At 35.9% G+C, this 18,726-nt stretch overlaps 1 protein-coding gene across 3 annotated transcripts in view; it reads left to right on the forward strand.

The window, feature by feature from the left end:
* Positions 1-18,726, forward strand: part of ANKS1B (ankyrin repeat and sterile alpha motif domain containing 1B) — a 431,515-nt gene that overhangs the window by 32,976 nt on the left and 379,813 nt on the right. For all 3 annotated transcript variants that reach the window (XM_061988906.1, XM_061988958.1, XM_061988983.1), the window contains exon 2: positions 16,397-16,477. In XM_061988906.1, the coding sequence (XP_061844890.1) occupies positions 16,397-16,477 (81 nt within the window). The remainder of the gene's footprint in view (positions 1-16,396; positions 16,478-18,726) is intronic.

Raw genomic sequence — 18,726 nt, forward strand, 5'->3', positions numbered from 1 at the left:
TTGGCTATTGAATTGTTACAGTTTTCTGTTTTACAAAATTTTGGTTTTGATTTCATTAGCATTAGATTTGGTATAGTTTTACAATTTCTGCAACCATAAACTGCATCTTGGTATTCTGTCTGTATGCCTAAGGAGGAATTAATCTTTTAGCTTTGTTTGATTACTCTTATATTGAAAAGGTTTACAGATCATCTGTGCATTCAGACTACTCTGAACTGGCATGATCAGAGTCTATATGGAATTATCGTGATCACAACTGGCAATTCTTTGTGCTAGTAATGTACCCCCAATTAATTCAGTGTCTCAGTTATCAATATTAAAAGGGTACTGCTGTGGTACAATCTTTTTTTGAACAGTAATTGTGTTATTAGTGCAGGTATTTAGTATAAACCTGGGATGAGCTCTCATGCCTTTTAAGATGCCAAGTTCCTTCTGATCACATTGCACTATTTTCAGTTGGCTTCTTGAAAATTTAGAAGACATGGATATTCTAGTGATTAGATGATTTTTAAACATTTACCTTTTACTACAGTCTCCCCCTGCCACTGGGAAAGACATATTTCTGGAACTGCACTAACTTAAGCTGTGTCAGAAGCACCTTTATGAGGTTCTTCGTCTTGGTAGTGGGAACAAGGAAGATCAGCAGTGAATCATCAACTAGTCGGTCCTTACATGAGCAGGGCAGTTTAAGGAATAGAACTCTTTTTCTATAGCCCTTTCTGGATGCTGGATATCCAGCTACTCATGAAAGGAGACTTAAAAACATTCTTGGTTCAATTTAATACTTTCCTGGGCGAAGCCTCAGCCACTTTTTAAATGTAATTCCACTAGAAGGATTGTTTTTTGGTTTTTTTTTTTTTTTTCTGATATGACTCCAAGTATGACAAGTATCTTTTTGGTCAGAATTCAGCACTTGGAGGAAAATGTCCCTCTTCTTACTACTTGAAATCAGATTGTGCACCCTCTGGTGAAATTATTATTTCTTCATTTAACGGAATAATTATACTGTCAAGATTGAACTAGCAATCAAATCTACTTGTTGAAAGGGCCCTTAAAGTGAGATGTAGAAAAAGATCTTTCTTTCCAAGATTAAAGATAATTGAAATCTCAAGTGAATGCAGTATAAGGTAAATTCAACAGAAGCCTGTCTTTTTCAGAAGTTTCGGGGGTCTTGGTTCTTCGAACATTCACTATTAAGAAACTTCCAGATGACTAGCCCATATGTGTGTCACAGGCTTTCCATCTCCATCATCTGAAAATCTACACTTTTCTAGAGATTTCACAAACAAAGGTCCATTCTTCTCTTCAATTAATCTAATTTTAATGTTTAATGTAAACCAACAGAATAAATATTATTTATACATATAACAAGAAAAAAAAGATGGACTCATCTCAAAAAAGGCATTTCACAACTTTTTTAGTGTATCACTTCACCTTTTTATGTTGTGGACTGTTTTATACTTACATGTTATGTTTAGTACCTAAGATATTTAGTCAGGGATTGCTCTTTTATTGCTATGTTATATAATACAGGTTGTATACATATAGCTCTTTGTACAGAGCTAGGAACATTAATTGCATGAAACATATCTGCAGAAATCACAGTAATTGTTTCATGAGTCCTGTATGTACTGTGGTGTTGATAGTAGAATATGAAGAGAAAGAGCTGGGGTCAATCTTTTTGGATGGCATCTTATTGTCAAACTGGCATCTCTTCTCCAATGTTTCTCTAAATGTTTGATAGTGGGAAGAACATTTACAGCCAAATTTAGGTTCTCCAGATATCTCTTTCCAAAGAGGCAGTTCAGAAAGAACACTAAATTATTCTTGTACTGTCTGAGTCTGATATTTTACATAAAGGTATCTGCTAAAACAGATTTTGTGAAGTGTCCTATCCGTTATATTTTAAGGAGCAGAAAGATGACAAGATTATTTAGTTAACATTCTCAAAATGTTTTTGTCTAATTTTTCCACTTTTATTTTAAGATTGCTTAAAAGGTTGTGATCCATGGGGCTACAATTGAGCAGAGCACTTGCAATACTTATAAAATAGACAGCTGCTTCATTTTCTAGAAAACTTGCCCCAGCAGAACTATTTGAGGCAAGAAGTATTTTTAGTTTCCTTTGTTGGTATTTCATTGTTTTTTTGGTAGCATTAAGAAACAAGTAGGGTTTTAAATTTTTTTTTAAGTTGTTTGAAGCTCTACATCAGCCAGATCTTCCTTTATAATAGAAGCTTCTGTGTCATTTAAACCTCTTAGTCTTGGATTTCATTTCTACGTTTGATACGGCTTTTAAATAGAATAGAAACAATAACTCCTAATGGATTTGAATAGGAAATTCTAATATAAATAGACTGTAGATTTAGTGAATATTCTTACTGCAATTATGTTTTGTCTTGTAAGCTATGTGTCATAAAAGATTTTGTTCAATAAAAGGCATCATGTTGGATGAATCTATTTTTTTCTTAGTGATCCAAGTGATTACTAGTACATCTTACCAAATATTTTGTTGGTGATGTGATGGATATGACCTTTGTAATTATTTTACTAATGGTGTTCATGAAATTTTAAGTGGTGGCTTTTTTGTTACATATCCAAAAGCTTTGGAAGACCTTCGTAATATGTAAAGTTGTCAAACTTTAGCATCTCTAGTTAAAGTATGTTATTTGTCTTTGTGAAAGTAATTTTGTGCTGATAAAGTAATTACAACAATGATTATAGTAATGCTTTGGATGCTCCTGAGGTAATTCTGACCCCTGTTGGCAAAGCACAGCAAATGAAATGCTTGTTCAGTAGCACACCTGTTTTGATATTGTTTATTTCGGACATAACATGTTTCTAAGAGGAAAACTTAATGCATGAATTCTTTTCTGTCTTACCATTTTGATTAGCTTGAGCATGGGATGGAGGATTTATGCTCAAAATATCTTTAGTTAATAACATTTCCTGGTTTGGTAGTTTTCATACCAGAGAAGACAGTTTCATCCCATATATTTTCTATCCAGATTTTCTACGCTATTTTTGCACTATGCCAACAGCGTTTAAACGTCACATTATAGTAGCACTACATGTTAAAGGGTGGATGTAACAAAGATTCCATTTTGTAGCTACCTTTCTGTAAAACAATGTTTAAGCTTCTGAGAAAACATGATCGGTGGATTGTTTTTTCTCAATTGTACTGTCTGCAATAACAAATTTCACACTAATTAACATGTTAATCCATTTAAGAGAACTAAAGAAAGAAACAATTAATGTCATCTGAACAGGTGCTATTTTTTTTTTCTATGTGGTAACCAGCATTTCTGTGTTATCTTTGTCTTATTTATCTTTATCTTTCAAATATCTTTCCTGGGTTGTGTTCTTGTTAACAAAGTTAATATAATGCTGATGGAAAGAATGAACGTTAGGACTTCCAAGGAGCCAGATAACATCCTAATACTCTATACTAGCATTCTAGCAGAGACATGAAGTACGTCACTGTTTTGAAACTATGTTACTCCAGAGAACTGGCACAAATCTTATAGTATTTTATGTTCTGGATAAGAAGAGGTTTTAGTACCAATTTGAGTTCAGTTTAAGCAAGAGTACATTCAATTACCTTATATCTTAAAAAAATGTACTGTTCCAAGCTTCTGATATTCTCTGTCTTATCATTTGCTTATAGTTGTAGAGTCTGAGTATTTGAGGAAGCATTCTAATAGAAAGCACAGATGTTGTGTATACGCTGTATGTATGTTATAGGTCATTGATAGACTCCAAGAGCCTTAATATCTCAAGATTCATATTTTGGAAGTTAATTGCTGGAGCTAGATCTTCACTGTTTTGAGTTTAGGTTAATTTTATTGCAGATTGTCTGAGTGTCTGACATTGTTGCTGCTGCTATGAGATGAAGATATGAAAAGTTTGGACTGAGAATATGGGAAATCACGTGGATAGTTGAAGTAATACCATGTGGATGTAAATATCATGTTTTGTGTTAACATCCCACAAGATGTGTGACTCAGTGTCTGTTACATTCTTATATTTAACGGTAGCTAGTGATTGATTTAATTGATGCAGGGATTAAGACACTGTTGTAGGTTGATTTCTGAATCTCCTTTTCAAATCTCAACATAAATTGAGAATGAGGTGTGGGATGGCCTTCAAGAATCAAAGAGGAAGTGGAATCATATGTTTTTTCTGATGTCTGTTTTGCTGGTGTCTGATAAAATAGCTCTACTTTTGAGAAAAATCAGATTAGGAAGGACAAGATATTAAAGCCATAGGAATTGCAGACTCTATAGATAGCAAGTTCTGTTCTGTGTGTCCTAGAGTTATAAAAAAAGGTCTCATCTCAGGTTGGTTTCTAGGTTGAAAAAACTTTAATTCTGGAATGAGGTCATAGTTCTAACAGCATCTGTATTTGTCCTGGTTTAGCCAGGAGCAGCTTTTGGCTTGGTAACAGGGGGAGCGGGTTGCAGTGAAGACCCTCCCCCGGCTCCTAGGTTCAGACCCACCTCCGGCCCGGCTGGGCCAATCTGGCGCCTCTGCGATCACTATTTAGGGGACGGGAATTTGAAATGCGAGTCGGGAGCTGGAGAGTGATACAAGATGGAGGTCACCACGCGGACCCTTCAGCCAGAGAAGGAGGAAGGAACGAGAAGCAGTAGACCGGAGACCCCTCTGCAAGCCGTGGCGAGAATACACGCTGTGCCCCTGAAACCTATGGAGATTCGTGGCAAGACTGAGAGCCACCAACAGCTCCGTGTGGGTGAGCCCGGACGGGCGGGGGACTGTGTGGGGAGATGGCCATGGCCCAGGCCGTGCTGGAGAGCCTGCGTGCCGCAGAGCAGCCCCACACGAGAGGCAGAGAGGAGCTGCAGCCTTTGGAATAAGTGGGCATCGGAGCAGCCCGTGCAAGTCTGCCATGCTTGTGAGTTACCCCACGGACTTGCAGGGAGGACTGGTGTGGAGTTCACCCGTCCTGAGGAGGGACAAACGGCAGAAGCTCTCGGAAACCGACTGACTGAACCCCCCACTGCCTGCCCCCCCGAACCGTTCAGGGGGGGGCAAGGTAAAAACACCGGGATCAGGGCTCTGAACCCGGGAAGAGGGGAGGGGTGGCAAGAAGGTGTTCTTAAAAAGGCTGGTTGGACTCTCCATTGATGTATTACTCTGGGTTGTTTCATTTTGGTTATGTTTTGGTTGATTTTGCATTAAATTATTTTCTGTTTTCTTCCCCAAAACCGAGTAGCCTGGTCTGTTTTGTCCTGAACCTTAAGCGGCAATTAAGTCCTCCCTGCCCTCGAGCAATCCTCAGCCTCTTCGGTACTCGAGGCTAATCGTGGCCTTTGTTCCCTGATGGGCCTAAACCACGACAGTATTTCAGAAGTTTGTGATATATATTGTTACTTTTCCCAATGCTGCTTCCAGTGCCAGAGCTTCAGGAATTTTTATTCTACTTAAGTGTCAGTAAGTGTTCCAGAATGCATAATTAATCATTTAGAAGTTTTTAAATCTCCTTTTATAATAAATATTGACTTTGTCTGCCTGTGATAAGACTGTGTTTAAAATTGAAAACACCATGAATTTATTATGGATGGGAATACTGTGTTGGACCTCTTAAAATGTATTCTGAAAAAAATCCCTCTATAACTCTTTAAAGATTCAAGGTCAGTTGAATTAGGAAAAAGAATAGCTAAAGCAAATATCACCTAACAAAATATTTCATCATATCTGTATTCTTGAGAGAAAGTACAATAGTACCTTGCTTCATTTTGTTTCTGGCATGAGAAATATTAAAGAGGTTTTATTTAATTCAATGTAATCTAATTTTTACAAATAAAAAAGTAGGAATGTTCTATCTGAGATTGTATTCTGTTATTCCAAAGAAAATACTGATGGGATATACTATAATTCAGTGTTCATAGGTATGTGTCCTCCTGTGTCAGGAGCCTGGGGCATCCCTTTTTTCAATGGTATCTAGTAACAGGAAAAGGGGTAATGAAATGAAGCTGAAACACAAAAAGTTCCACTTCAATATAAGAAAAAAATTTTTACTGTGAGGATGACAGAACACTGCCTTCCTTGGAGGTCTTCGAGACCCACCTGGATATGTTCCTATGTGACCTGATCTAGGTGAACCTGCTTCTCCCGGGGGGTTGGACTAGATGATCTCTAAAGGTCCCTTCCAACCCTACCATTCTATCATTCTATGCAAGGGCTTTCAAATCCCTTCAGAAGAGCCACTTCTGTTGCTGTGCTTACAGAAAAATAATTATTGTTTATATAATTTCACTAAATAGTAGTTGTCTGGGAAGTGTTAAAAGAACTCAGCATTTATAAAGGACTTCAATATACACATGTATATATGTATATGAATGCATATACATATGAGTATATCTGAAAAAAAAATGTAGTCAAGTATGTCTGATTATTTGTCTTTATTGTATGGCTTAATATTACCTAACACAGTGAAGCCATGTTCCTGGTTGATCTTGATCAATCTATAAATCTTGTACAAAGCATATAGGTCTGATTCATAACAAATGTGTTGAACCCATATACCTCATATATGTAGGGAGCCCAAAGTGGCCAAAGTAGAGTGGCCCTTCATAGGAACAGTTATTTTGAAACACTGATGTTCTTTTGTATATGACATGCCTGCAGATTTGTCAGATCATGTAAGAATTTGGACTAAAATTGACAACAGTTTTAGGACATGGTTCACATTGCTTAAACATGAATTATTTTACTTAAAGGTACTGACTGCTGATCTGGTTTTGGACTGAGCGTTTTCATAATTTACTTAGTAGCTGTTCTCCCAGTGTTCTTGTGCAGGATAATGCCAAATGAGTGTTAACATTTTTTCCTATTGGGATGACTGGATTCTCAAGGACAGAACTCTGGAGTGGATCCAAGGATCTGTCTGACTCATCATTGACAAGCTGGAGTTAGTAAGGTTCACTATGAACTAAGCAAAGCCTCAGCTTGTCCCTGTAGACAACTGGAATACAGAGGAACCCTGCTGTCATAACTGATGAAAGCTTTCTCTCTTTTAGCCACTCCAGGCAAATTGGTCTTGACTGTAAGGATAAGGCAAAGCTAACCAGCGTTAGTCTGGAACATATTGCTCTCTGAATACAGCCACAGTATACCCAATCAGTGTACATCCAGATGAAAGAATGATGAAACCAAGCTGGTTAGATAAAGGTCAAATGCAAAGTGACCTTATATATGACAGATTCTTTTAAGAAAGCATGACTAATTTATTACCTATTCCTTTGCATGACATCATAGAATCATAGAATGGTAGGGGTTGGAAGGAACCTTTAGAGATCATCTAGTCCAACCCCCATCAAGTAATCAAAGTAATTCTCCTTTACATTTTTGCATATTACCTGATTTTTTGTGACATTTGAATTGGTTTAACCATTAAATCTATAAGAATAAAATTATATACCTTAAAATAAAATTGATTACAACTTCAAGTAAATGGAATTATAGTTCAGTTAAACCAGTTCACATGACTTTTAATCAAGTTTAACTTGTTTATTTTTTTAACATACTAAGTACTTCACTGGAGAGACTGGGTTATCATCAACACGTTTTTCTAGGTAAATTCTTTCCCAAACTGAACAGATCTAAATTTGTACATACTTACCTGTGCACAGACTATCTAATCTGCAGACTCCCAGTGGCCTAAGACTGCCGTACAAGACCCTTATTTCTCTAATGTTTTTAATATAGATGTTCAATGTTGACTAAAACACCAAAATGTGCTTTTTTTGTGGCTTTTACAGAAGCCTACTGCACATCTTTTCAGCTGCAAAAATGAACCTTCACCCTAGTCTAATATGACAGCCAGCTCCTTGCATGACCTTAACCTCAGTTGTATGCACACCCATCAGCTGGCCTCCAGGCTACTTTACTCACTTGCTGACTAGACCACCTTGATCTTCACTAGCAATAACACACTGTCTCGTGCACTCACACTCCCTACAGTTCCAGCTCTGTAGACACACAAACTTTCTGACCCATGGTCTCACTTCAGTTTCTGGTACCCAGACCCTCGTTTCCTCCAGATTCTGACAACATAGACACATGGGCTCACTAACCCGTTGTCTGACCCACTTTCTAGATGCTACAACCTTATATACATACATAAAGACAGAACAGAGTCTCTCACCCAGGAAAATGGAAATGGAATTTAATAAGATTGAGTTCAAGACATGACCAAACTATTATACTGAAGAGCCAACTTTATACATGTAATTGATCCTTTTTTGTCCTCTATGTCTATTTTTTCACATTTGTTCCTCCCCAAATCACCTAAATCCATCCCTTTCCCCACCCTTGATTCCTCCCCCAAACATTCCATAGAAAGTCTTGTTCAACTCCATATGTCCCATATTCCTAGACAGCAGCCCCTCTCAGCCTGAAATGTGCTCCAGCATTGCCTCATCTTGATATGTGTTATGTGTTGACAATGGGGTGAAGGATATCAAAGGCAGCCTCGTGTTTTCCTCTGAGTCTGTAATTTGGGTTCCTGTTTGCTGTTGTGCTGCTGTGCTTTGCTGGATGTGTATAGATGGACCTTTAATGCACTGGTAGCTCTTCTATGATAAGCTTGAAAATAGCTGGTCCAAGTTATTCCTTGATTTTCTCACCTGCTGTTATCTCTTTCTGCTCCTGTACGCAGTAACTGTTTATCACGTAACCTAGCACATGTAACGTAATTTTGTATAATTTCGATTTATCTCAGTACTTTTCTAGATAGTTCTTTAGTTACTTCAAAGTTGTGATGTCTTCATATACAGGATCTGTAATTTCTTGCCTCAGAAGTTCCCGTGGAGTTGCTTTTTAAGTCCTAATTCTACCAACATATACTTTTTAAAAACCTTTTCTATTAATTTTAATTGCAATTTATTCTTTTGTTCTAAGATTATTCAAAGGATAAGGCCACACTGACTCTGTGAGCCTCATAATGGCTAATGTTTTACTGGATTTCCAGGAACTGAGTGTCTCGCTCTGTGTCTGGGATTCTGCCTCTGCCACACACTGAACTTCTGTCATTTATAATCAGCCTTTTTTTAGTTCTTTCCACTGAGGAAAGTGTGGATGGCAGACTGGATTAATGACTGTACTAGCCTTGTCTTTATCTAACCAAATATATAGTTAGCAACAGCATGAGTGGTAATGGGAAAGTATACTAGGTTATCTATTTGGTGTTAAAGTTATTTGTATACTTATAAACGGTGCCCATTGTACTCCAAATTTTAGTGTGGGCAGATGAAGCCTGTTAAATCTGTCGGTGTGCATTTAGCAATGATATTTTACAAAACTTGAACAAAAATATTTACAGGTAATTAATAATTACTGGGTTTTGAGTCTTATGTTGTTGGATATGATGCCTTTGTTCTATATGCTTTTTAAAATTATGCTTTTTACTTCCATGCTTTCATTATCACTTCAAGTGATGATCCTGCTGTTTGTATATTTGGAAAAAGAACTTCTTCTAACAACCTGCTGTAGCTTTTCATGGACAAAAGAAGCATGATCCACAGAAGATAAACATAAAAGTAGTGCTAAATTCATAGTGTTGTGAGTTTACAAATTTTTTCTCTTTTTGGACTGCTTGATATTCATCTTTATAGATTTTACTACTGCTGCACATATAATTCCTTAGACAGGTTATCTAAATTCTGAAAACTAGATTCTGAATTCAATCACAATAGTTATAGCAGGAATACACTGTGAAGATGAGCATTATTTAGTAGCTATTGATGCTTGTGCCTTAGATAGATGGACTAGATAGAAATTAATGACTCATTTCTCTTCATGTTCCTGTTCCCAGTTAACATTCAGTTGTATACTGGAGGTTTGTACTACAGCTAGGAGGAAGAAACTCTTCTCTGCCTTTCAGAGCACCATAAAGTAACAGGAAGACTCCCCAGAATCATTCCAGTAGTGTTTTTTTTTTTGTGAGCATCTACTATATGTCCCTAGTGAGAAATAAAATGGCTCTCTATATGCTCCTTCCCTAGCTTATCCCAACTGTTTCTTCAAGTTTCCAAGTTGAAGTGTGTAATTCCTTGCTAGAAAGGGAATGAAGATACCTGAGCAGAATCTTTGTTTCTTACACATATGATGCACAAAAGAATTTTCTGTGCCCCTTCACTGCCAAAGAACGGTGGAGACTGTATTTGCCTTTAATTATTGTCTACACTCCATTCCAATAGTAGTTTCATATTACAATGATAAATCTTAAACTTCTTGAATATTGGCTATACCTGTACATCTTGTATGGGTACTGATCTTGTAAAACCCTGGCATTTTCCTGAAACAAGATTCATTGGATTAACTTGATCATGGGCCTATAAAGAGGAACATCAATGTATGATTTGTCATCTACTCTGTTTTAAAAACAGGCAATGCATACTTGCATTGAAATTAATTCATGATATCAAGCTATTAGGATACTTCAAGGTAACAGTCTCTAGATATATGGAGTCACAAACTCTCACTGAGATACATAAAATTTTGTGTAAGCTATGGAAGGAGGAGGGAGCTTATTGTATATAACTCTACCTTGTTATCAGACCACTGTGCAGGATTGAGACCTACTTGTTCAGAAACCACTCTTATATTGTATAAAAAATAATAAAACTCATAATATTAACTATATTAAATGGTTAAAATAAATAGAAATCACTTACCAATTGAACAGAACCAGTGTGGAAATAAAATCACAGTTTGATTAAGTTCACCATTTTATTCTATTTATGGCCAAGACTGTAAACAGATCAAGGTTAGAGAAAACAAGTGTTATAAACTGCTTTAGACCCTGAATTTGAATAACATGCTTAATCCCATGAATTAGTTGGCCATAAATTTTGTTGTATTGTTTATAATGAGACAACTGAACAGCAGGAATTGAAATAGGATAAGCACATTCCACACATTAAAAAATGAAATGGTTTTGGGTCACATTTCACACTGATACAACAAAATCACTTAAATAAAAATTTGAAATTATATATACAAGACTTTAAAAATATACTTAATATTCATTAAATTGAGAAACCCTCTGCTATTGTTTTATGTATTTTTAAAATTAAAAGAACAATGAAAAATATTGAAGCAATTTGAAAATGTGTTTCAAATTCAGCAATGTAAATAATAGGTAGAGCTATAAATTAAAAAGACATACATTCTTCTTACAGGATAATATATCTGGTATAATACTGGAACCCATCAAAGAGGAATCTTTAAAAAGAAAAAACCCCACATTTACTCTAAAGAAACATATATTTTATAATACCATTATCAATTTCTATAAGTTAGAGCAACATAGTTGTCAATTAGATTTATTTATGCGTAAAATAGAGGATGGGAGCTATTTTACTGTTGTTCACAATAAATAATATTGTTATGCTCTGTCTGAATAATTGATTATACATATTAGTGTGTAAAAGTTTGCATTTTCAAAACCACTCTGAAAAATTGTGCATATATTTTTTGCTCAGTTTATGTGACTAAAAATGTGTCTGTATGTAGGCGGAGCACTAACAAATGTAGGAGCCTGACTATGTGCTCTAATAACTTTAAGCTATGTGTTTCTGTCAGAGTAATAACAACAAACACTGAAATTTTGGCTCAGAAAATGCAAATTCCTATAGTACGTATTTTTTCTATGGAGCACAGTAACAACAAGGAAACTAGATTTATCTGAGCTGATTGGTATTTGCCACCGACATCAGAACAACAGGGTGAAGCTTAGGATTTAAACTGTTAAACTGACCTGGCAAGATCAGATTCACTATTTCTATAGCCCTAAGGAGCCAGAGGGTCTCTAGGAAGAACTTGCAAAAATTCTGAAGACATGGGAAAGAAGGTAGGGAGAGGAGTGGGAAGGGTGAGGACGATGCATATGCTAAGCCTTTCTCAGTCTTCAGTGGGATTTATACCCTAAAATATGCAAGCTTCATTTCAGAGCAGAAATAAATTCCAAGGAGAGGTACCAGTCATCAGATAAGGCTTAAGTTAAACCAGTGGGCAGACAAACACCAATGTCATCAGGCAGCTTTCTACAGCTTTTAAAGACTCTCATAATTGGTTCACCAAAATATTTCCTTTTTACCTTGGTGAAACTTCCATATAAAGACCATAAATATTAGTGCTTGGATAATTAAATAACAATAAATAATATAATAGTAATAAAGTAGAATAAAAAATAGGTGTGCAGAGGGGAAATATGATGGAAACAGATTAGAAGTTTTCATGGATACAGTGCATATATATGCATGCTTCTCACACTAGTCATTGGGAGTGTGCCTATGTGATGAAGATTAGCTGATTTAACTTTTGATTTCCTTGCCTTTGTGTTCCTATGTGTGTAACAACAGTCACTTCACATTTTTTTCGTATAGCAAAATAACAAATCAATCAACTAACCACCTTTGCCTTTACTCTGTCATTTTCACATCACTTTTGAAATGCTGCTCTTTATATGTAATTACCTTCATCTCATAAAAAAGAAAAAACATTAATTTTATTACCAAGTAAAAAGTATTTCCAATTAATATTCAACATCAGTTCAAAAGGTCAATATTCTTCATCCACAGTGAGAGCAAACTGTAATAAGAAGGTCTTTCTGCTTTTGGCAATAGTGTAAGTAGCATAATAGACTTCAGTTTCTTTGTACCTCACTTTAGCAAGTTATAATGGAAGAAGATAATTGATGATCATATTTTAATTCAGAGTTGCAATTCATCATTGACTGGAAACTTTTTTTTCCACAGGAAGTAGTTTCAATTAGTTTCTTAAAATCCATTAAGTGATAGACTTTCCTAATTTACTGATGTACATAGGAAAAAAAAATCCTAACTTACTAATGCATGTAAAATTAAGAAGCCTGATTATTATCACAGAAACACAGAATTATAGAATGGTAGATGTTGAAAGGGACCTTTAGAGATCATCTAGTCCAACTCCCCTGCAGAAGCAGGTTCACCTAGATCAGGTCACTTAAGAACACATCCATATGGGTCTTGAAGGCCTCCAAGGAGGGAGACTCCACACCCTCCCTGGGCAGCCTGTGCCAGGGTTTCCACACCCCCACAGTAAAGTCGTTTTTTCTTATGTTTAAATGGAACTTTTTATGTTCCAGCTTCATCCCATTACCCCTTGTCCTGTTGCTAGATATAATAGAAAAAAGCGATGTCCCAACCTCCTGACATCCACCATTTATATACCTGTAAGTATTGTTTACTGCATCAAAGAATTAGGAAAAACTTGTTTTTGAGAACATTCAATATTAGCGATAATCTAAAGAGCTGCTAATCTTTTATTAACAAATTTTCTTTTCTGGAGGTTGAATAGTAATCTGTTTTCTAGGTTCTCCTTAGTATTCCTTTCACAGTAACTATCAAAGTGTATTAATACACAGATAAATAAATATATTTGATAACTCCTTGTATATTTTATGCATTTATAATGCCAAAGAAAGGGCATTTAGGCTTTTTCTCTTTCCCCACCCCACTTTGAAATGTGCTTTTTACAGAGCTAATACACCACTACACCTTGATCCTGCTGTATTCTGATTATGACAGAAGAGCTTTTCATGAACTATTCACCACAGCTGGGAGTTTTAGGGTGTAATAATTTCTATTCACAGACTGTCCAATTTTAATTTGATTGTCAGTTATTAAAGCATAAATATCTATTGTATATGCTAAACCTGCATTCCTTTTGTAGGAAGTAATACTGCAATACTTTAGGAGCTCAAGGTCTCCTAGAAGGGCATTTCTGCATTGGCCCAAGGGAAAAGAGATGCCTGCAACCTAGACCTGCTCACATCTTCTGTATTCTTTAGTTTGATAATTAAGTTCTGATTTTGAGCATGCCTTTCTGTACTGTTTGGGAGCTGACAGCGATTAGTCTGTCCATCCTGCTTCATCTCTGAGTCATCAGGAGTCACTCACTGTCTTTTGTCCTTTGTCTCCCAACCTGAGCATCATGAGGAGCTTCACATAGAATCATAGAATGGTAGGGGTTGGAAGGGACCTTTAGAGATCATCTAGTCCAATCCCCCTGCAGAAGCAGGTTCACCTAGATTAGGTCACATAGGAACGTGTCCAGGCAGGTCTTGAAGACCTCCAAGGAAGGAGACTCCACAACCCCTCTGGGCAGCCTGTGCCACTGCTCTGTCACCCTCACAGTAAAATAGTTTTTTCTTGTGTTTAAGTGGAACTTTTTGTGTTCCAGCTTCATCCCATTACCCCTTGTCCTGTTCCTATTTACTGTAGAAAAGAGGGATGTCCCAACCTCCTGACACCCACCCTTTAGATATTTATAAATGTTAATAAGATCCCCCCTCAGTCTCCTCCAGACTAAACAGCCCCAGTTCCTGCAGCCTTTCCTCGTATGAAAGATGTTCCAGTCCCCTGATCATCTTGGTGGCCCTATGCTGGACTCTCTCCAGCACTTCCCTGTCCCTCTTGAGCTGAGGAGCCCAGAACTGGACAAAGGACTCCAGATGAGGCCTCACCAGGGCAGAGCAGAGAGGGAGAAGAACCTCTCCATAGATGCATTTATATACTTATCAATAAAATTTCATTAAAAATAATCACCTTAGTTCCAGTCGAAAGATATTTCCTAAGGCAGGAGTTGACCAGCATGACAATGAATTAGAGTGCTTGGATTAAAGGAGACAATTAGTGGAAAAAAGAACTAGGTTTTGGTGGGGGATTTTTTTGGGGGAGTGTGTGTGTTGTTTTGGTTTTTTTTTCAGGGCCTTATACATCATAGATAATATATGAACTCATGGACCTCTTTCATTTAAAAAAAAGAGAACAGTCATATCCTAAAAACTGTAAACTGTAAAACTCAATTTGTACTACTTAGTGAAGTTAAAATAATTTCTTTTAATTTGAAAGAATAAAGTGACTTTCCTAACTCGAAGTTGCTGTCTGTAGAAAAAAACATCTTTAGACATCTGAGCAGATTAAAAAAAAATAACTTAATTTTTTGCTCCTTTGCACCCAAGAAAATATTACAGTCCTGTACTTCCAAGAAATGAAATTACAGGGAGAGGTGAGGTACTCAGTACTGTGTAGAATTATGCTCACTGCAGAACACAATGTTTCACACAAATAATACTGCATGCATGCAGTATTAGTTCTGGGAAAACAACTGCTTGAATTTATGAGCTAATTAATCATTCAAACTCACTAAATGAAACAGAGGCCAGTCTACAACATCAGTATTCCATAGGTAATAATATACAGTAGTAAAGAATTCTTAAAAAACATATGTTAAGGTTTTAATTTTAGTGATGTAGATCATGACAAATGTCAGTATGAAAATCTTTTTTTTACCCATTAACTTCAGATTATTTTCTTTAAACTGCAGCACTTGATTCTAAAGTATGAAGCGAAGGGAATATATGACTTGACAGTCTTTAACAGTGTATTACAAGCTCAAGAAAACAGATTGCAATTTGGGATTCAAAATCTTGTGTTCTGGAAGTTGTAATACTAGTGACTGAAAACAGTGTTAAAGAATTAAAAAAACTACTTCCACAAAGGATACAGTCAGCTTCAAATGTAGTTAGAAAAGATTCTGCTGGTACTCAGTATACATCTGATATCCAATTTCCAGGGGCTGGGGGGGGGGGAGTGTTGTTTTGGGTTTTGGGGGATTATTTGGTTTTGTTTTGTGTTTTTGTTTTATTTTTTCCTTTGATACATTGGCAATCACATTTGTCTATATTGGAACAAAAAAAATTTCCTTCAGTGTTTTGTGAAGAGTCCATTATAGATCATGAAACTGATTACATGGGATGTATAATGAAGCTGACTGTAAAATATAGAAACATAACAAAAAAAAAAAAAAGAGAAACATTGTTTACTAAGCTTTTTTTAAAATATATATATGTCATTTTAAAATACATTTAGTTGAAATGTGAGCTAAAATATCAGTTACTGTCTCTTTAAAGAGTATGATTGTTTCTCACTAGTCTTACATTTGAATGAATCTAGACTAACTGACCTAAAGTTGGTGAATATATACCTGTGAAAAAAGTAGTGCAAAATCAGTACATCCTCAATGTAATTACCAAAGTAATGCTAGAATTACAGATTTAATTGAGACGACAGAATAGTTATTAGTTTTTGAGACTGCCCTACATAAAGTTCATCACTGCTATAAAGATGAATGTGTAAAGTTACTTTAAAAAATATATTGAAATCAATGTGACATTTGCTATTTTAAGTTCTTTTCAAGATAATTTATCTCTTAAAGTTTAATCATATTTGTCACAGAGACCTTTAGATTATCTACACTTCAAATTCCTAGCATTTCTGTACTTGCCAAGCCAAAATATTAACTTTACAATTGTGTTTTATTTGCAGCATCTGGCGAGGACCAAATATAAACTGTACGGACAGCTCAGGTTATACTGCTTTACACCATGCAGCTTTAAACGGACACAAGTAAGTGCCTCATGTTTAGTTCTTATGTACAATGATATTTAACTGTGTCACTTAAAAATATGTAGCATAGTGCAGAGATTTTCACAGAAAGTTGGAAAACTCTGACTTGCTGAATCAATCTTAATTCCCATGTGATAATGTAAGATTTTTTTAGACACTTGTTGATATCAGGATGTAGTAATGACAAATGGGAAATGCACTTTAGAAGCTATTGATTCTATACTGGTTCTTGCAAATTCTTCCTCAATTTTGAGTAAGTTTGTTAGTGTTACTGGTAGTGGTGGCTCTAGTGCTTCTTAGCTGGTTGGAAATTGCAACAGAAAATTTTTATAGAATGCTTGTATGTGTATGTACACACGTATAGTGTGTTGAATGTTTAGGGAAGCGATATTGAGAAATAAACAGTATAATCAAGTAAAAGTAGCATGATAACAATATCCAGTAGTTAATGAACTTGAAAGCAGAAAAAAAAAGGGCTATTACCTTATATAGGACCTGGTAGCTTTTCCCTCTCTGCTTTCTATCCAAGTTACCCACTGTAACCAAAGTAAGAGATACCCTATTTAACGCAGTCCAGCTATCCTGAATTTAAGAGTGATTTGCACTAGTGTTAATGTGACTTTGGACTGTTAATTAGATAACACAGGAATCCATAATAATGATATGTTTAGTTTACTCATTTCACAAAGTTCGCATTCTTCCCTGGGGGAAAAAAAAAAAAACCCTTTAGGATGTGTCTTTAATTACATTCTAGATATCTTCATATTTTCTTTAGATCAGATTTATAGAATCTAGAATAGACTAGCGGTAATGAACAAAAGCTGGAACAAAAAAAGTTCCACTTAAATTTAAGGAACAACTTCTTTACTGTGAGAGTGACAGAGCACTGGAATAAGCTTCCCAGGGAGGGTATGGAATCTCTTTGGAGGTTTTCAAGACTCCCCTGGACGCATTCCTATGTGACCTGATCTAGGTGGACCTGCTTGAGCAAAGGGATTGGACTAGATGATCTTTATAGGTCCCTTCCAACCCCTGCCTTTCTGTGATTCTATGATGATGTTTCTGAATAAATAAATGAAGTTAAAATATTATTACACTCGATATTGTACTTTTTCCAAAATTTCAATTCAGTAGCAAAATTCAGAATAATCCATTAATATATTTTACCTCCACGGAATTAGGTCTAAGTCCTTAAATTAACTCTGCTTTTTTTTAAAAAAAGGGAGAAAATAATATTTCACTTGCTTATAGTTTATGGATTGGTTTTTGTTCCGTTGCTTGCAAAGATTGCTGGTTTTAAATAGACAAAAACTGGTTTTAGTGTGTTTAATACTGACTTTAAACCAATAGTTACCCAGTAAAGTAAAGATATTACTATATAAACTCTGGATCTATCAAAGATTTCAAGTGAATCATAGCAATATAAACTATAAAATCCCCAAACATACAAAAGCCAAATAGTGTTTTCAGACACAGTGTTAGCCAAATTTCTGGAGAAATCAGAGAGAACTTCAAGATGTGGACATGTACAGCAGGAGATATAACTGCAGCCTTTTAAAAGGGTCATAATGGTCATTGGCTGGTATGACCCCTTACCCTCACAGTAAGTTAAGTAGCAGTTGTTGGCATCACATTTATAGCTTGTTATGTTAAAGTGAATTGAAACACATCAGGAGGTATTTCATGACAAATCATGATGGTTGAGGACCTGCTATCCAAGACATGCTCTCCAAGACAGGTTGAAGACCTGCTGTCCATCATTGAGGACCTTCTATCCAAGGATCCTGTTACAGGGATATAGTTTAGTGATGGGCTTTTCAGCGTTAGGTTAGTAGTTGGACTCAATGATCTTAAAAGTCTTTTCCAACTGTAATCATTCTATGATTCTATAAGTGGTAGCACTGTCAGCAAGAAAATTAGACACTTGGTAGTTGTAATTTTGTTAGTCAACACAAATAACAGAAAAAATAGCTTTATGCTGTTTGAGATTTGAAATTGGATATTCAAAATCATTACTGGGTATAATCTTTTGAGCCAAGATTCTTCTCAATTATGAGAAGTTCTTGTCCTTTGAAAAATTTGGCAGTTTTATTTTTTCACACTTTAGATTAGAATGAACTTGAAAGTTTTCAATTTGTTTCAGCAAAAGTGAGAACATGCCTAACTAATAATTTGTGGCTAGGATACTTGTTTGATACCAGTGTTCAATTTCTGCTCGATTATTGTATGTGACGAATTCTCTCCTCCTT

Source organism: Colius striatus, chromosome 1 (genome assembly GCF_028858725.1).
Source record: "Colius striatus isolate bColStr4 chromosome 1, bColStr4.1.hap1, whole genome shotgun sequence".
NCBI classification, from domain to species: Eukaryota; Metazoa; Chordata; class Aves; order Coliiformes; family Coliidae; genus Colius; species Colius striatus.